We start from the raw sequence: 20426 nt of genomic DNA on the forward strand, positions 1-20426 counted from the left end.
TTTTTTAAATATATACTGTTAACCAAAATGTTTTGTAACGTGTCTTCTTGCCAGAGCAGACATGTATAGCAGCAGATGCACTTCCTCTTTCAGTTTTAAGTTTGCCTGTGGCGTCTCAAGTCTTAGCTACCTTTCAGAGCTGTCTTTTTTTTGGCTGTCATCACTGAACATTTATGGAAACCTCTCCCTGTGCAGTACAACTGTGTGTGACTGGTTGCTGAATTAGAAATTATGTTTCGTGGCTAATCTGTGGCGCCACATGCCTTGGTACCTTGGGATAATGTGCCATGGTACGTCGATCCCTGTGTTGACCCCACCATGGTACGTCGATCCCTGTGTTGACCCCGCCATGGTACGTCGATCCCTGTGTTGACCCCGCCATGGTACGTCGATCCCTGTGTTGACCCCGGTCACTATTTTCTCCTCAGATGCAGTACTACTCCCGCAATGCCTATTTTCCACATCCCTCCCCGGCCCAACGCAGCACAGACGAAGAGGACCCAGGTGGCAGAAGCCCCCCCTTCGAGGTGTCGGATGGAGAAGGGGACATCGGGGATCGCATGCCGTGTCCGCCTGGGGGGGAGGCGGGTGAGTGGCACCGGTGGGCCAGTTTGTTTGACTGCCTTATTTCGGCTACGTATCCCAAATTCACACAATCCCAAACATGACCTGCAGCAAAATATGACATGTAAAAACCAGCAAGGAGAAAGGCCTCACCTTTTAATGTCAGAGTGGAAATTTAAAATTAAAAAGTGGTATTTCAAAATGGTGGACAGGAAGTCAAAGAATAAAGTTTGCTGCAATAATGAAGAACATTTTCTATGTGAAATCCCCCTGTTTGTATGGTGTGTAGTGCTGGTTTGAATTTTAGCCTTACTAAATATCCTTTTTTAAGTGTCAGATAAAAACTAGCGAAAAGTAAGCAGCTAGTAACTGGGAATGTTTGTGACAACTATTACACATTAGGCTCTGAGAAAGTTACACCGTTTATTCACTTTCAGTTTCCCAGCAGTCACGCTGGTCCTGGGCGGTTCTCTGCAAGTATAAGCAAGTTATGCAGCCAAGACCTCAGAAACCAATTCTGAGCTGATTTTAAAAGAATTTAAAACTGCTTGTTTGCTGATTTTCCGTGCTTCTAAGTGTCTGTCAGCCGTAATGGATTGTGAGCAGGCAGTGGCCAGGGCTGACTGTACATAGCTATGATACAGCTGAGCTGTAAAACTGCCCTATCAATGTGCTCCCTGCTACTAACGAAAGCCACCCCTCCGATATTGATACTCTATAATACAGTAATACTCCAAATAAACTCCAAATAATGGCAAAACTCTCATAACAAATCCCCAATTAGTATAGAGTGTCACTTGCTGGAACTTTAATATGAACATATTATTAAAGGATTATTATTTTCTTTGTTAAATTATTACTTAAGCGTCAATAACGTGACCAAGCTCAACACAGTTCGATCAACAACAACTTCAAGCAACTGATAATGGTGTCCTTTTCACTTCACACAAATACGACATTATAAAAACATTATTTAGCCATTGAACTTCATGCCCAAAGTGGTTGTGTTGTTCTCTGCTGAGATTTAGGGGGCACTCCAGATGTGTGGCTAACAAGGGCATCTGTGTCTCACAGGCAACAAGAAGAAGATTCGCCTGTACCAGTTCCTGCTGGATTTGCTCCGCAATGGAGACATGAAGGAAAGCATCTGGTGGGTAGACAAGGATAAAGGCACTTTTCAGTTCTCTTCCAAGCACAAGGAGGCGCTGGCCAACCGCTGGGGTATTCAGAAGGGGAACCGCAAGAAAATGACGTATCAAAAGATGGCCCGAGCTCTTCGGAACTACGGCAAGACGGGAGAGGTCAAGAAGATCAAGAAGAAGCTTACATACCAGTTCAGTGGAGAGGTTCTGGGGAAAATGGCCATAGAAAAGAAAATATTCCCACACTTATAGGGCAAGGACTGAGATATACTGTTTTACTCTTCATGTGAGGTATGACTTTTATATACACAGATTGAAAAGCCACCAAAAACTTACTTTAGGTTCCAATACAGTCTTCATGGGGTTTTTCAAATGTCATTTCTGTGCAGGAATACAAAGCAAATAAGTACTAATATGTTTTATTTTACTTTATTTACTACAATTCATATGAAATAAGTGTGTTAAATAGATGTTTCAGCTTTGTTTTCGGTACTGATTTTGCATTAAGTAATAGTTTTCATGGTATCAGTATGCAATGCATGCAGTGTAAATACTTTAGACCTTATTGTGAAAATACAAAAGGGGAAGTGAATATACATGACACAATGTCACACAGCAGTCAGTGGAAATCAGCAGCTTCCCACAGCCTCAGTTCATTACCAGTAGTGCCCACGCAAAGTATAGCAGAGAAAACGACGCTGAACCCTGAGTGCTTTGGGCCTGGAGGCTTTGTGATGAACCTGTCTTCCTTTTAAATGCTCATCAGTTATTCCTGCCTTCTCAGTTCTGGCCAACAGACTGAAGCTAAAATGGACTGTTTTTTTTATTTAAAATGTGTATATAGTATGGTCTTTGAAAAACTTTAAATTGTGAGATATAGACAGATTCTCAATAAGTGCTTAGCACATTGGTGTGTAGCAACGATAATATACATTAAATCAGCTTAATACAGCTGATAAATACTGTACATGTGTCAGGTAAGGTATAAGGACACAAATCATTTCAGATCATTTGAGTAGCATAGCTTTTTATTTTGAGCTGAATCACAGTGTATTCTGTCTTTTAAATAAATTATTTATTATATAAAAATCACTTTGATTATGCTGATGATGTTAGAGGTTTTGATGGTAATAAAGTCATATGCAATTTTCATATCAAATATTTCTAAACAAAAGAATATTTTGTTATACATCCAGGAACTATTATATTAAGAATTATTATTTTAATTATTATCTAATTTACATATATACAGTACCAGTCAAAAGTCTGGACACACCTACCCATAGAAAGGTTTATTGGTACTGCTCTCTACATTTTACAATAACTATACAGACATCAATACTGTAAAATAACATATATGGAATTATGCACTGACCACAAAAATATTAAACAAAAAAATTATAATTCTTGGGTGGGGCAACTCTGTGGGTTGGGACTCAGAAGGTTGTCAGTTCAAATCCCGTGGTCAGCAGTGTGATCCCAGCACTGGGCCCTTGAGCGAGGCCCTTAACCCCAGTGGCCCCAGGGACTGGCTGACCCTACTGTCCCCTATATGCCAGTTTCATGAGGTGGCCTCCTGGGATGCTTTTTCAGCTGAGCACTCATTGGCCGCTTTTCCTTCACACTCTGGTCAAACCAAAACCATTTCTGCTCGGTGTAGTTCAGGTGGCTGGGTCATGTGATGCAACACTATCACTCTCCTTTGTAGGTGGCTGGGTGTGCCCAGGCCATTGGCTAGTACGGTATAGAACAAATTACAATACAAAACTTCTAAATTAAGTATGCCCAATTATGAAATTAACTGCATTCAATTTAAAAAAGAAATTGTTTTGCAGCACATATGCTTACACGGGGCACACAATAACAAACTACCACAAGAGGGCCTCAGTTGTATCCCAACTGCACAAAGAATAGTTAGAACATAACTTATTAAATGCAAAGTTTTCTCCCAAATTTAGCCTTGTGGTGGAAGGTCTGTAGCGAGTCATCAGAAATAAATGGCAAAGCTGAGTGTGGTTTTAGCAAGCATGTCACAAGATATCTGGGTGTCAAGGGTGTGAACAACAAGTTGCACCACAGTGTCACTCGTGTCACTCTTGAGTTTTACTTGTCACAAAGCCACAGGTGGGTGGGTTATGTGCTGAGATACTGCAAATTGTCACTTTAACAATTAAATTAAGGTAAGTTTTTAATTTCTCTTAGCACTAATAAGGAATTAAATCCATAAATTTCAGCAACGATTTTTCCATTTTGTCAAGCATTAAGGTTCTAATACAAGTGGAATTTCTACAGGACAATAAATTCATTTAACACATGCATTCTTCATCCTACATTTCAATATTTAGCAACATACATTCTATATGTTTAAATTTCAATTTAATATAGCTGTTTCTATAGTTACATGGTTATGCCTTAATAATCTGTGACCAATATAATCTGTAATGATAAATAATGATAATATTTCTTTAGATAAGCACAGAAAACATTCACTAAGGCTTTTTTGCATAAGTAGATGAAGCAAGTGACTAACAGAAAGTGACACAATGGGAACAGAGCTGATCATGTGACCAGGACCCTGCCAACTAAAACCTCAGACGAGCTTCAGATACATCATGCGACAAAACAGAACAGAGCAGGCTGTGACTCTTTCAAGCTGCACTAACTAAATAAACAGTAAGGACAATAAAGCAGGTCAGTCACTAAAGAAAGAACGAGTCATATTTACAGCTCATAGATGGCACTCTGACACTGGACAGTTTTTGGTGACTGGATCTGACTTTTCACAGTATTTCCTGCCCTTCCAGCACATTGCTAACATTACTGCTTGTCACACCATTGACCATCCCATCAATGTCAGCAATATATGTAGAACCCAAGCATTGACCAGAGTAAATAAAGGCTTACTGAATTTGTATAAGGTTTATACCTCTTTTTGGCTGCAACCAGGACCTCTGCCAAGTCCCAACAGTGAGTCTGTATGATCAAGAGAAACATAAATTTTCGAAAAGCACAGACTGACAACACTTGGGAAGTCATTTTTCATGCCGCTTGCCTAGATAACAGGTCACGTAGTTGAAATATTGGTAGGAACCCCTTTCAATGAGACCACAGAAGTGTTCCTGGTGGAAGTGTTTGGCTTAAGGGTGAGTGCTCACTAATATATATTCAACCAGCTCCGGGAAAAGATCCTGTCCTCTTTACCTATATTTTGACAGGCAGAGGGGAATGAATCAGGATGGTTGAGTAGCTCAGTCACTTTCTAAATTTGTCACCTGCATCCTGTCGTGCTGTCATGTGCGAAGGGTCCTCTGGAGGGTGGGGATGAGTTTGACGCTGGTTGTGTGCTGCAGGGTAGAAGCATGTCTGTAAATTCATTGCCTGGCTAGTAAATAGAGAGAGAGGGGGGGGGGGGTTAGGGGCGGGGGTTGTTGCAGCCTCAATCTGGGACAAGGCTTGGGGATGTATTAAAGGCACGGTACCGGGTACGACAAGGGATACTTAGGGAGCCTCGGTCAAGATGCCAGAGCCAAAAGCTGAAAACACAGGTGGGAATTTGTGTTGTGTTGAGTCTAAGACCGCCAGCCATATTGGAGGGCATGCGGGACCTCTGCCTTCCTCAGTTTAATAGCATGTCTAAACCAGGCATGGACAGTATGCAAGGTGTTTTCTTATCAGCTTTTGCTGATGCATGTGTGGAAGGAGATTAACAAAGTCTTTGCAAAGTCTCAGTGAATAAAATGTGATGATGTGTTGAATTAAATGGCCAAGTTAGAAATAGTCCAGATGGTCATATCTCAGACTTTCTGAACTACACTTCATTGAAGATCTTCTCCACTTTCCTGACTTCAGAGTACAGTAGTATGTAAGTTTTCTGAACAGGGTTTGGTTTCAGACATAGCTGTTAAGTCCAGTGTTAATGGTATGCTGCAAAACTAAAGACATTAGTATAGTGTAATAGATAAGACTTAGCTACAGAGATCTGGGGGCTATTTATGAAAGCTGAACAGGTTTCATAATGAACTGGTGGTTATGACTGGCCCCGGAAACGTGTGTGCACGTGCGTCATAAAATGTGCGTATGCAACATCAGACGTGTACGATTCATATACATTTACATTATCCCTGTATGCATGTCAGCTTTGCCTAGTGAATGTCACCAGCTTTAAACTGCAAGATGCTTTGCATTTTCTACCTCCTAAAAAGTTTGCCTGGCTGTTTCAAGTGTAGGTATGGCACTCCGGACATGTACTTTTCAGGGAGCGCTTAGTTATTTTAGCTAAGGAAGACTGTCCCAAAAAAAAACACACTCGACATGTAATGCAACTTTAGTTAGACCACTCCAGAATTATTACTAAACCCTGCGGTGGATAATGGTCATAGTAGAAATGCAAAAACCAGGTCTGTCCTTTGCTTGAAAGTACAGTGTTTCAAAGGCATTTTTATTTGTTTATTCTGAGTGAGCATATAATAATCTTATTATTTATGCCATATATAATCATGACTGTTAAGTCTGAGTCAAGTGATGTGGGGGTCACTCTGCATCCTGTCGTGCTGTCATGTGCGAAGGGTCCTCTGGAGGGTGGGGATGAGTTTGACGCTAGTTGTGTGCTGCAGAGGGTCACTCTGATATGAATGATACTATTCAAATATTTTAATTATATCTTAATCTTAATAAATAAACATTTTTTATATATAACTGACTATTTGTAATCATTCCCTAGAATCTGGAAGGCATTCTTCCTTTGTTTACAGTAATATTTTCTAACCATGACTTTAAAATTATTATTAAAATAAATCTCTGACTGGAGTTTAATGCAGCAGGCTTTGAGCTGGACTTAAAAACACAGCGGGACACAAGAGTAGGGCACAGGTTGTTTGAATCTCTATCCCCATATCAGATGCCTGCTGGATTAAATAAGAACTTGAATCCTGAAGTGACAAGTGACCCTGTTTAAAAGCTATGGGATGAACATGCCACCACACCTCTGTGCCACTCTAATGTTCTGTCAGGTTGCCACCTCTATGCCAACCTATCACATCCACATATCAGAGTTTAGTCTTCATTACAACATGAAACTGTCCTAATTCCCTGGAACAGTCCTTCGTTTATAAATAGCCTATTGAAAAATTTAATGGGAACTGCGGCGCATCTTGAACTAATTATAAAATGTACAACACAGCGTGCGTGTACATCTCCCAAAAGATATGTGAGATTATGTTTAGAACAGATTAGAGACACCTAGAGCAGTGCTGCCCAATCTGGTCCTCAGGGAGCCCCAGACTCTCCACGTTTTCAGCTCCCTCCCAGCTCCCGATATGGACTGTCTGGCGGGGTCCCCAAGCACCGGCTTGAGGAAAACTGACCTAGACGAAGCTGTAGTAGGTGCTGGTGGAGGCTCTACCCAGAAATATCATTCTTTCAATTCCTACCGTATAACTGAAATAGAGGCCTGCTAATCCCCTCCATTACCTGACCGTACTAAATGCGCACACAGCAGGTGTTTATTGTGGCTTTGAACATGTGCTATACTTAGACATAAAAAGGCACATAGTGTCAACTTGCACCCAAGGTATTTACACTACGTCATATACAACAAACAAGGAGGGGACAATGTAAAAAATACATATGCTGTATAAGAAAACACTCTCACACATGTAGCTATATTTATAGGCGAATGCATTTGTTCATTCAATTTGTCTCTTTTACGGCTGTCCTTTGCAGAGACCTCTGAGGACAAAGCAAGCTGCCCAACAAACACAGCAGGAGACGCCCGGCATGACGGCACAGAAGCCGATGGTCAGGTTCCACATAGCAGACACTCTATGGCTTCAGTTATAGATCTTGCTGTTTTAGCTGGTCACTGGATATTTACAGAAGCACTGTCCAGGTTAAATGCTTCGATTAATGAGAGCACCTGGCTTTTTCTTATTTGCACCTGAAACAAGTTTTCAGAAGTGATGCACAATGCTGTAAGCATGTACTGTAGTGTCATTTAAGGTAAAATCAGTATGTGTTCAACACCAGTAGCCACCTTGAGGCTGCTTATGGTATTACAGCATACAATTCAATATGACCAACACACACACATCCATCCATCCATCCATCCATCTATTTTGTGAAACCGCTTGTCCTATTCAGGGTTGCGGGGGTCTGGAGCTTATCCTAGAGGCTACGGGTACAAAGTTGGGTACAACCCAGGCTGGGGCGCCAACCCATCACAGGGCACACTTACACCAGTCACTCACACATGCACACCTACGGGCAATTTGGTAACTCCAATTAACCTCGGCATGTTGTGGGGAGAAACCGGATAAAATGATGATATTATTTATATTGAAACATGATTCACCACATAATTCAAAGTGGTTTAAGAATCGGTAAAGTATATGTAAATGTGTGCGCTGCATTATTACATATTCAGAGCATTCAGGTGACTTCATGCATCCTTTACAGGCTTGCCAGAAAGTCATCATCCGGATACAAGGCAGGACCTGACTGGACTTTTCATAGAGAAGCCCGTGAGTGGAGAGGTCACCGTGGGTGAGTGATGAGTTCCTAACCCAGTGGGCACACATTCTTTAGCCCTCAGATCTACTGACACATTACGTACCTGTATGATAATGATTATCAAAATTTGGAAAGATTATAGGTTAATTTAGTTTAAGTAATTCATTAGTATTTCAAAAATTTTGAAAATAAACTGTATTTTTTGTGATCTGGAATTGCAACATGCTAAATCAGGGGTGGGCAATCTTATCCGCAAAGGGCCGGTGTGTATGCAGGTTGTGGGGATAACCTGTAGGTCAGCTGTTCACACCCAGGTGTGAGGACTCTTCAGCCAATCAGTCCTTTAATCAGTAATCTAATTAGGGAGTTGCAGCGAAAACCCACATACACACCGACCCTTTGCGGATAAGATTACCCACCCCTGTGCTAAATGATACTACAGCTGATAATGTCTGCATCAATGGTTAAAAAAAAAAACTCATGCCAACAGTTTCATGATATTTTTAAATGTAAAATTCTGATTAACATTGAAGTAAAGTGGCTGAGAATACTATGCTTTGGAACGCATACAGTGCTGCAGTTTTGATAGCCATAGAGAGATGACGGAAAATTTACCAATACACAGATAGATAGACCTTCCTTAGCATGGTCTGTGATGCTCTTCTAACTTACGAGTCCAAACCTGCTTAAGTTGTTTCCCCAATGGCATTAAGTTTAGAACATCAAAACCTCTACAGAATATTTTTTTTCTCACATCTTATGATGGGCAGGAGAGAACATCACCTTCATATCCAAGGTGAGCACCATCAACCTGCTGAAAAAGCCCACTGTCCGCTGGTTCAAGGGAAAGTGGATGGACCTGGCCGGCAAAGCTGGGAAGCACCTACAGCTGAAGGAGACGTACGATCGCAACACCAAGGTCTGTGCTAGGGTTAGGGTTAGGGTTAGGCTAAGGGTTAGGTTTATGATTGAGGTTAGGGTTAGGCTAAGGGTTAGGGTTAGTGTTGGTAATTGGTGGTAATAGTGGCTGCATGCAAAATCGGGGTCAAAGCATTTGAGCAAGTATAATTCAATGCAATGTTAAAATGTTAAACCGATAATACTTAAGCATATCACTCGAAGTTTCATAAGAAGATTAATTTGTGCATTGCAGGTGTACACCTTCGAAATGCAAATCATTGGAGCCAAGCCCAACTATGCTGGAGCATATCGATGTGAAGTGTCCTCCAGGGACAAGTTTGACAGCTGCAATTTTGACCTTGTTGTGCATGGTGAGCATCTTCTTAAATGGCTATGATATGGTGGCTATAAATATTCAAGTCTGTGTGGAATTTCTTTATAATTCATTATGCACAATTAATATTTAGCATCAGTTTTCAATGACAAATCCTCTGCAACGAGACCAGAAACACATTTTAGTTTACATTGTAGCATTAATATCGCATAAAACACAGCAGGATTTATTTTAAACTAATGGTTTTCAACATGAATCCACAGAGGCAAGAGCAACTGAAGAGTTTGACATCCGTGCAGCCTTTAGACGCACGTAAGTAATACTCTAGATTTCCTTGACACGTACTGGCTTACCTAGGCAGAACAAACAAGGATGAGGAGATGGAGAAAGGACTAGGATGTTGAAATAGGTACAGAGGCCACATTCATTTGGCAAGAAGAGAATTGGGCACCACAACTACTAACATTCTGGAAATGCTAATTTACCAGGAGCACAGCTTCAGGACAAAAGAAGAGTGGAACTGCAGGAAGGTAGTGAAGCGTTTGCAGCAACAGCGGGGCCATATTCAGAATGAGGAGGCTCAGTAAACACATTCAGAATGAGAACTAAGCAGTGCTTCGAGTATTCTCCCATCTGATGCACCTTCGGCAGGGTGAAAATGGCCCCCGCCTCCAAAGGTTTTGAAAACACAACTGCCACAATGGAGCTGGATAGAAAAAATAGATGTTTTGCAAATGGGCACAACTGCCAGAACTTCGCAATTCAGTTGAAAGTGAGTGACTGCAAGCAAAACACTGAGCTATAACAGTAGCATTATTTGTTAGTCTGATGTTTTGCTACACTTTTTAAGGACAACTGCAGAAAACAAATGATTGTAGGCAGACATTTCCACCTTAAGGACACGTGGCCTCTACGCTGGATGTTGTGTTTGATCAAAGCTAAGGAGCCTGTTGTGCAAAAAATACATCACCTGGAGGAGTGGAGTTTGGTTCCTGGGCTGCAGTGAATTGTTCCACGTGCCCTGGCATGCAAGCTTGGCGTGATATAGACCTGTCTACCATGGTGAGAATGATCTCCCATAAGCTGTCACAAGACATGATCTACAAGCTTCCAAAAAGACAGCAGGCCCTTGCGTTAGTCACAGCAAACATGGCAGAGTTTGGTTTAGGACTAAAGTAAGCTTCCTTGCATTACTTTTACAAAGTACTCTGTCTTGTGAAGCCCCGTGAAATTTAGTATGCTGTAAGCTTTAATCTTTCATAGATGATTTCTGAAGATCTGAAATGTACATTATGTGAGGCAATGTACATCGAGGTGTGTGTGTGTGTGTGTAACAACATTTGGAGTGTTACTTGTCACATTTTACACTTTACTGTGCGTTTACTGGGGATTGAAACGAGTGCTCAAATTGACAGTTGCTTTATAAACTTGTCAGAATATTAATATATTTCTGGACATTTACTACATGTGTGAATGATAGATATTTGGACAGTAGGATGTGAGATGGAGTACTGGATGGTAGGATCTTTTCCATGTTGCTTGAGACAGACTGCTGGAAGCTAATAACATGATTGCCTTGAGTGAGGTAATCTTTTGGACAGTGATATCCTCAGTGCCCCATGTGAGACACTGTGATCTTGACTAGCCTGTATGAGATAGTATGTTGGACATGGGGATCTTCAGTGTCCCATATAAGACAGCCTGTGGAACACTATGATCCTGACTGTCCTGTGTGAGATTATACGTTGGACAGGGGGATCTTCAATGTAAATGTGAGACAGTCTGTTGGACACTATGATCCTGACTGCCCTGTGTGAGATTATACGTTAGACAGGGGGATCTTCAGTGTCCCATGTGAGACGGTCTGTTGGACACTATGATCCTGACTGTCCTGTGTGAGATTATACGTTGGACAGTATAATCTTGATTATCCTGCGTGAGAATCATGATGTGAACTTGAACAGGGGACAGTTAACCTTTACTTTCAATCCACTCCTTGCTCTCTGTGCTTTACTGCTCTTTTCTGGGGGAGGGGGGAGGGGCTGACATCATGTTGGTTCTGTTGTCTCCCTGCAGTAGCATAGATGGAGGTGAAGAAGCTGGGGAGCTGGACTTCAGTGCTTTGCTAAAGAAGAGGTGAGGTTACCACAAACACAACCAAAGAATGAACTGATCTTCCAACCACTTACCTAGTCCAGGGTTGTGGGTGGGCCATCAACAGCCGTTAGATATTCAGATGATTATGGAGAGGGCTGTCAACAAAGAAACTATGAGCTGGTATGACATGGATTATCAAGTGCTGAACTTCATTTAGATACATCCTCACTTGGGATCTAGCCCCATTAGTGTTTACTACTAATAGCGAGCTGGTTCTTATTTTTAGAAGAGATTAGTTGCTGATTAGGGCTGTATCAAGGAGAGCGGAGTTTGGTGAGAATAAAGACACTTATTAATATGGAAGCATTTTCACATTCTGAAGGGGAAGATAATCTTGTTTAGGATGTTTCTGCCCAAAGTTTCCCTGTTCAATCTGCTGTTTCTAGTCATAATGTGCAGATAGTTAGTCCGAATTTCCCAGGTCTGTCACCAAGGCCACCTCACCTCGTGTGTCGAATACCACACATCATAGCATTTTAATGATAAAGGAGAAAAAATGTAGAAAGTCCTAAAACCAACAAGTCCAGGCATGACTTTAATATCTACCACCAGACTCCTGGATGACACTAAACAACAAGGGCGTTCTTGGGTTTACCTCCTATGCAGTATTTCAGTAGGAAAAACTGCACCACAGATTGTGAGTTTTTAGAGTTTAAACTCTGCAGTAAAATGTCCAACTAATATGCTCCTGTGTTTTCTGTGATACTGGACCTCCTGAATGTTGGACCTCACCTGGCAGGGAGTAAGTTTCCATTGGGTGGACCCACGCAGATTAAAATGCATGGAGAGACTTGGTTCTGTTTAACCCCTTAACTGGCAAAACCTGCACAGATCAGCCTGCAGTCGCATGTAGCCTGCAGTGACATCAGCCTGTAGCCGCATGTAGCCTGCAGTGACATCAGCCTGTAGCCGCATGTAACCTGTATTGACATCAGCCTGCAGTCACATGTAGAGCCAGCTCTCAGCTGATCTCACTCTATTTCTCTCTGAGAAAAGCATGTCTATATTTATATCGAGTGTACCTGCTGTGGCAGCCACTGCACTGGATTCTACTGCTCCAGCAAGCTTGAGCTGCAATCAATAACGGAATTAATCTTTTTTCCACTACTTGTGCTTTTTCTTTTGGTTGTTTTGTACGATTTATCATTTGAAGTGATGATTTAGCCTGAAAATGTGTTGGTGAAGGTACTGGTTCTGTTTTCCCATCTGATGGAGGATTTTCAGAATATGAATTGACTGTTGTGCACTTGTCCTGCTCTGGACATTAGTCATTATGAGGGTAACAGCTTTTGGGCGGCACACACCCTTCCGTCTGTCATTGTGCTAAATTATGTCAAAGAGGCAGCTGTTATTCTTTGTTATTCTGATTGTTTCTTAGTTACTGTGCTGTATTAGTGAAGTTGTAAAGTTGTTAAGTTGTGTAAGTCGTTTTACAGAACTATTACACTGGCTCTGGCAGGGCTAGAGTGCTGTGTGATCATGTGAGACAGGGGCTGTGTCCGAATTCAGGAGCTGCAGTCTTGAAATGCATCCTTCTTTTGCCAAGTTGCAAAGAATCCATCTGATGGATGGATCCGATGGATCCTTCGCATCCCACCCAGGCGACAGGAGCGGCACTTTGTCGATCATTTTGTCGAGGGTTAGGGTGGGAACAGCTGGTGACGACCACAACATCCTATTTGACGCTTTCTGCTCCTTCTTCGAAGAACACAGCCTACAAAGGCTATGCTTTCATAGACCACATCCTTCAAAAGATGCAGCCCCTGAATTTGGACACAGCCAGCATGATTATGGATGTGTGACAGAAGGTGATGGAGTAGTGCCCCAGGATCTGTGATCAGATGAGACAGGCAGACTAAGGATGAATGAGGTCACCCAGCCAGTCATCTATGCCTTTGCAGTATTGTCCAAGTCAGCACGGAACCTGATGTGGATGTATGGGAAATCCTCCAGAAGGCCAAGCCCAGTGAGTATGAGAAGATCGCCTTCCAGTATGGCATCATGGACCTGCGTGGCATGCTGAAGAGGCTGAAGAAGATGAAGAAGGAGGAAAAGAAGAGTGCTGGTGGGTGACGACCTGACCTGTCACACCATCAAATCACACTCATCTCAGTGAAAATCCATAAAACCAATTCAACATTCTACCAAAGCAGGAAATACATGATTGAAGACATGATGATGTGCAAATAAAGAAATTAAAGAGAAAAAAACACACACAGGCGGTTATGAAACCAAAAAATGGTGCTTATTTATATTTCTAATTAATTATTTCTAATAATATTTCCAAGATTTTACATTGACTTGAGCACCTATTAAAACATTATTTTCATTGCCACAACACCTACTGAAATAGAATATTAGCACAACATAAACGATCCAAAAAGAAGTAGTTTTATTGAGTACAGGAAGGTTTATTTTTCTCATACAATCCCAGCATTCCTGAAGAAGCTGGACCCAGCCTACCAGGTCCAGAAAGGTCAAAAAATTAAACTCTGCGTGGAAGTGGCCAATCCTGATGCAGAGGTGAAATGGCTGAAGAATGGACAGGAAATCCATCCGAGTGGCAGGTACGCCTGATCAACAGGGAACAGTACTCACACAGGCCCTGGTGACTTAAACTGCGAATATATTTTGCGGGTTTGATTTGGTTGAAACAGCATGTACCATAGAACGTGTTGAGTTTTATTTTAGTTAACCTCTATCTTTGATTCTGTTCTCTCTCCCCCCCCCCCACCCCGATCAATGTCACTGGGATCCTCCGAACATGATGGCTGTCATCTGTAGCAAGTAGGTGTTCATCAATAGCGACTTTATTGTTACAGTACTAAGCTCCGGGTTATCATACTACAATACTGCTTCTGTTCTCCATCAGGTACATTTTTGAGAGCATTGGTAACAAGCGATACCTCACCATCAACAACTGCTCATTATCTGATGATGCTGCTTATACTTGCGTGATTGGAGATGAAAAGTGCTTCTCTGAACTCTTCGTCCAAGGTAATCAGCTAGGGAAAAACAAACAAACAATCTCTGTCCATCAATGCCTCATTTCTCATGTCAAAGGAAACTGGGTACCTGTAAACTGCCTGTGTATGTTTAAAAAGTGCACAGTGATCTTTCAGTGCTAAATATAAAGGGTTTAGGCGGATTACACACAGGTCTTGTGCTGGTTAAGACAAATCATTACCTTACCACAAGGGTCTGAAATGTTTGCTAAATCCCACTAAATCCCACTTACTCCCATTCAGAAATGTCCTAGGATTTACCATAATTCTAAAACACTTGCTGCGTAATTGTCTAAATCAGTTTTTATGACGAGGCCAGTGCAGAAGGTGGCTCGCAGGAATGCTGCAGCCATGCGGGGCTGTGCTCCACCGCGGCTCGTGCCAAGGACAGGAGAATGTGGGATAGCGGAGCTATGCAGCCCTGTGACCGAGACCCACTGCTTGGTTTCAGAGCCCCCCGTGCTCATACTGCGCAGTCTCGAGGACCAGATGGCCATGACAGGGCAGCGTGTGGAGTTTGGGTGTGAGGTGTCCGACGAGGGTGCCCAAGTCAAATGGTAAGACGCCAACCAGTGCCAGCCTCAGTCAAGCAGCCCTCACTGCTCTTAACACCATTCCCAGTTAACACATGTGATCCACCCATGGACATAAACTCTTCACATAAAATAGGCAAAATAAAAACATCATTCGTTATGGTACACCCAAATAAAGAAAAATTGACTATGCTTTATCGGTATTTTGTGTATTTAAATAGAATATCTGAATTTTTATTTATTTTTAACGAAATTTAGTGAAATATATATTTTTTCCTTTAAAACTATCCGATTCCTTCAGGATATCTGGATAAGGATACATGTCATTGATATGTATTTTCGGCTGCATTCCGTTAAAAAAACATGACTAAGTATTTTATTAGCTGAGTTGCAGAATGGCTCCTACTTCAGAATCACAGCCAAGTAAAAGTGCCTCTGGAGTTTGTGCTCATGGCCCAAAGGAGGACCAAAATCACCCCAACCGTGTGGAAAAAAACAGCTTCCCTGGAACATTTAACTACATGGGAATTAGATCCTTTCTGGTGGCATTCCTACTGTGTGCTGCACATTCCTTAAGTGTCCTGTAGGTGGCGTTTGCACCTTGTTCCACAGGAACACCTGCATGACTCACGACAAGAAGCCGTTACTGCCTCACGCGAGTACAACCGCTGCTTTTGTCCGTCAGGCCGATATTTTTGTCTTCCCAAAATAAATGTCAGAGGAGAAGGTTAAATACTAGATGGCCGCTGGAAATCCCCCTTTCACCTTAATGTAGGACACGTTGCAATTTATAATAGGCTTGATATAATAAATTGTCCAATGACTTACCTACTGCTATTGGAAACATGCACTATATATAAACTTCGTCATATGAAATGTAATATAATACCATAAATTGTTATATTTTGTCATTTTTATTAGAAGTGCACCGATACCTGAACAGGTTATCGGCTGATAGGAGTACCGACCTGATACCAGAACTCTTGTTAAATTAGTAAATACAAATGAGAAAATTGTATGCCAAAAAAGCTTTGCTAATTAGGCTACTAGAAAAATACATAACGTACCGTTCCACCTCATTTGAACATCATGTTTTAGGCGTTTTAGGCATTTCCGGTTCAGTATGAATCCAAGAGATTATACGCAAGTGGCGAATGCTTTAAATGCCCCATAATTTTTCTCCGACTAGCAACAGCGTCACTTACACTTCGGTGCGATAGCAACCGCTCGTGTATCCCAAGCTATAGCAAGAGTGCAAAACAGCCCAAGTTAGTGACTCCCAAATTATACATTGCTTTTTTCATACTACTCGCGTTGTCTCGCACAATTGCGTGTGTTTTATTTTATGGGATTTTCCACTAAAAAGCTGTTTCCACCTCTCAAAATTTTGTTTTTACAAAGACTGCAAACCACAATGCAACTAGTTGTTAAAAACATAACATACTTCCAGACCGCCACCCTCTTATACAATGTTCTTAGGCTCCTCCTACTACAAAGTGTATGCGCATGACGTCATAGCAGGCAGAAGTCACTGCGCTCGCACCCACTGAGTGGCAAAAAGACTGAGTTGCAGCGTTACCGCGCAAAGCTTGAATACCACAAGAACACATCAAAATGAAAAAGCTGTTGTCTGATTGATTGTACTAATTGATTTAACAAGAAATGGGAGCTATCTTATTACAGACTGTCGAAAACGAAATAAGTAAGTATCGGACGTGGGTCCGTCACATATGAACGATACCCGATCCGTCTATAATAAGTATAGATAAGTGCCGCTACTGGTCGCGAATATCGGATCGGTGCATCTCTAATTTTTATTTATTATATTTATTATTTATTACCAGCTCTCACGCATCTGGCATGATTTTTGACTCTAACGCTCATGGAAGAAATCTTAAGGCAAATTCATATTATTCCACTATAAAACCCTAAATTACCTGCATAATAAGCATTGGGGCAGTTTGCAAACCCTACAGAATATTTACAAGATGATTAAACTGGTACATAAATGTAAATATGTGTGCAGACTTGCCTCGAATTGAAAATCTTATGCCAACCAGCTGACCAAAATTGAGAACCCTGCAAATTATTGTACATTTTTAAATGAAAATGTTGGTAAGATGTACATCTGAACCTCATGCTTTAACCGCTTAATATGTTTTTTTTAGCGAGTGACAAAAAATGTTCATGGATTAGTAAAACAAAACTGTAAAATAAAGCATGCTAAGAGCAGCTTCGAAGCACATACAATGTGAAAGGTTTTCCAAGGCTTGCGTCCTGGAACCAGAGGTGTTGTTAAAGATTTTGGACCCCATAAAAGCATATCATATTGGGCCCCCCAGTCCCAATCCAGTTATTTTCCAATTTTTTAGGGCCCCTGTCAATCTTGGGCCCTTGGAATTGTCCTAGCACCCCCCCCCCCCACCCCCTCCCTTACGGCGCCACTTTCTGGAACTCACGCTTCAACTGGCTGAACGCAGGGAAAAGGACGGCGTTGAGCTAACCAGGGACGAGTCCTTCAAGTACCGTTTCAAGAAGGACGGCAGGAAGCACTTCCTGATCATTAATGAGGTCGGCAAAGAGGACGGCGGTCACTACACTGTGAAGACGAGTGGTGGGGAGTCCATGGCTGAGCTCATGGTGCAGGGTGGGTATCAGCTGCATGTTCGCACCATGCCTTGCTAAATGCCATGCCTTCCTTTAAATCAGAGCTAGATAAGATTTTAACAACTCTGAGCTATTAGTTAAGTTCTCCCCAAATGAGCTTGATGGGCCGAATGGCCTCCTCTCGTTTGTAAATTTCTTATGTTCTTATGCCTTATATACGCCGAAAAGGTGTCAGTCACACGTATGATGCACACACATTATTGATAACTGATAACATTAAATACTACATATACTGTAACTTTATCGTACACAATAACCACACAATACATGATATATACACACAGCCGTTACACTATTTACAACTGTCATTTGTCCAGCATGCTGCTAGTTACCCCAAGCACTACAATTTGATGACTTTATTAATTCCCAGGGAAATTATTATGCCAAGGCGTAGATTAACACAACAGAGCTTGTCAATACAAACATAAATGATACAATACAACACAAATAAATGATATAACACCACATAAGAGAACAAGTATGAAGATATAAAGTTGAGGTATGTGAGAAGTTAAAGTGATTGGGTGCACATGGAAACAGTTGTATACAGCAGTGTTTCCCAACCCAGTCCTCGGGGAACACCGGACAGTCCACGTTTTTGCTTCCTCTCAACTCCCAGCGCACCTGTACCAGGTATTCGGTGTTCCTGATTGGCTGGGGGCTGGGGGCTGGGAGGGAGCAAAAATGTGAACTGTCTGGGGTTCCCTGAGGACTGGGTTTGGAAACACTGGTATATAGGATATCGAATAACTCTGCAAAATAAGGATACTATATATATATATATATTGTGATGTCGATTCAAACAAAAGTTGCCATGTGAGGTTGATGTAAAAGATTCCCGACACACAATCCAGATAAGCACGCACGGAGAGTAAATGAAATTAATAAGTGGTTTATTCCATTAACAATCTGGTTGACTTTCAGGTTGTGAACAAAGGAAACAAAATAAAGCAGCAAAATAAATATATAAAGCGTGATACTTCCTTTTCGTTTGTGGTCAAGAAATTATTCCGCTTCACCATCTAACCTCCCCAGTGCTCAGTGTATGGACCAATTAAAACCCTGCATTCGCGCCATAGGTGCATCAGGAGGTGTGTTTACATATCACGTTACCGAAGTAAAAGGTCACATGACTTGTTTACCAAAAAACGCAAGTAAGGCTCCTACATATATATAGTTTTGGGAAAAATTCATTGTAGAGTCTTAATGTACTTATGTAAGTTGCTCTGGCTAAGGGCGTCTGCCAAATGCTGTAAATGTACAGTAAATATATATATATGTGTGTAGATGGATGAAGTAGATTGTAGACTAATCAGCTAAAAATACATAATCTGAGCATGTTGGTGCAAAAAGTAATTATAACAACTATATATATATGTGTGTGTGTGTGTGTGTATATATATATATGTGTGTGTGTGTGTGTATGATTACCTTTCAATAAAATAAATTAGAAAAATCTATCAAAGAGATAAGAAAACTTGCATGTTTAATATTTGTTTGTCCTAAAAATCTGCACTAACCACAATATGCTTTTTCCTTCAATGGGATTGTTACATCTGAAAACTCACCTCTCTCCCCTATGAAATCTGATCGCTGACGATGTCGATTATGTTATGGTTGCTTTGCAGAATCCATTCAAATTCCAGCGATTATAGGATGGCAGGGTTTTTTGGGGAGATACTAGATGTGGGTTTCATAGTTGCCACCTTTCTATGTTTATGCTAAGGTGTAAAATGTTAGAATAAAATCAGAGAAAGAAAAGCCACAGAGCTAATATGACTGAAAGGATTAGATCACACATTCAGGTTTCAAAATGCATGAACTGTTACTACAACACCCATCCATACCTTTGGTCTTTGGCTCCTGATCAGTAGGTAAAGTGCCAAGAACAATCGGCTGCGCCTCTTTGGCCTGCAAAATGGATTCCTGGGGTTGTTATTCAGTCCACACACATTGCCTGCTGTCCCAGTGACATTGGGCTTTTAAAAATAACATTTCTCTAGTACTACTAAATACTAAACTATTTATTAACTGGGTATTTAAATGATGCAGTACTTATTTCGCTGTGTTCTTGTCATACAGTACTGTAAATTATATCACTGTATGTCACATGTTTCTAGAGACACATAATCGAGGATTTAAATCCCGCCATCCTATTTAAATTGCTGTTAACCAGAGTCAGGGTATGAGAAAGATTTCAAAATCTGTACAATGTAGATTATATTGGAGCAGGGGCGTTGCTAGAGATTTTGGGCCCCATGAAAGCATATCATATTAGGCCCCCCAGTCCAAACCAATCCAGTTATTTTCCTAATTTTTTAGGGCCCCTGTCACTCAGGGGCCCTTGGAATCGTCCTAGCTTTCCTCCCCCTTACGGCGCCCCTGTATTGGAGTATATTTTATAAATGTTTATAATCAGATGTTTGTCTCATTTTCATCCACATTAACCATTTTTTGCATTGCTACATGTTACTTAGATTATAACAAACAGGGCGGTGCAGAGACTTTTCATGGGGGAGGTGCTGACAGGCTACCTTTAAAGCTCAAGCACAAGTTCACATGAAATAGTTTGGGCAAAATGAACAGGTGTTCAGCCCCCCCCCCCCAAAGCATGTGT

The 20426-nt window shown here is 41.4% G+C and overlaps 2 protein-coding genes and 1 long non-coding RNA gene across 4 annotated transcripts in view; 2 read left to right on the plus strand and 1 right to left on the minus strand.

Annotated features, from left to right (window-relative positions):
* The window catches only part of spi1b (Spi-1 proto-oncogene b), a 7123-nt gene extending 4258 nt beyond the window's left edge, over positions 1–2865 (plus strand). For both annotated transcript variants that reach the window (XM_023810892.2, XM_023810891.2), the window contains exons 4-5: positions 429–588; positions 1639–2865. In XM_023810892.2, coding sequence (XP_023666660.1) covers positions 429–588; positions 1639–1958 — 480 coding nt within the window. In that variant the 3' untranslated portion in view covers positions 1959–2865. The remainder of the gene's footprint in view (positions 1–428; positions 589–1638) is intronic.
* Positions 2866–5140: 2275 nt separating this feature from the next.
* The window catches only part of mybpc3 (myosin binding protein C3), a 36483-nt gene continuing 21197 nt past the window's right edge, over positions 5141–20426 (plus strand). Inside the window, exons 1-13 of the mRNA XM_072718376.1 lie at positions 5141–5251; positions 7428–7502; positions 8160–8246; positions 8984–9132; positions 9367–9484; positions 9711–9759; positions 11524–11583; positions 13506–13669; positions 14039–14171; positions 14389–14391; positions 14477–14601; positions 15061–15166; positions 17623–17789. Of these exons, the coding sequence (XP_072574477.1) occupies positions 5224–5251; positions 7428–7502; positions 8160–8246; positions 8984–9132; positions 9367–9484; positions 9711–9759; positions 11524–11583; positions 13506–13669; positions 14039–14171; positions 14389–14391; positions 14477–14601; positions 15061–15166; positions 17623–17789 (1264 nt within the window). The 5' untranslated portion in view covers positions 5141–5223. The remainder of the gene's footprint in view (positions 5252–7427; positions 7503–8159; positions 8247–8983; positions 9133–9366; positions 9485–9710; positions 9760–11523; positions 11584–13505; positions 13670–14038; positions 14172–14388; positions 14392–14476; positions 14602–15060; positions 15167–17622; positions 17790–20426) is intronic.
* On the minus strand, positions 9793–12429 carry LOC111843329 (uncharacterized). Its single transcript, XR_011993883.1, has 5 exons — positions 12337–12429; positions 11637–11699; positions 11424–11517; positions 10418–10554; positions 9793–10153 (listed from the first exon to the last, which is right to left on the minus strand). It is a non-coding gene; the product is annotated as an uncharacterized lncRNA (long non-coding RNA).

This window comes from Paramormyrops kingsleyae, chromosome 11 (assembly GCF_048594095.1).
Source record: "Paramormyrops kingsleyae isolate MSU_618 chromosome 11, PKINGS_0.4, whole genome shotgun sequence".
NCBI classification, from domain to species: domain Eukaryota; kingdom Metazoa; phylum Chordata; class Actinopteri; order Osteoglossiformes; family Mormyridae; genus Paramormyrops; species Paramormyrops kingsleyae.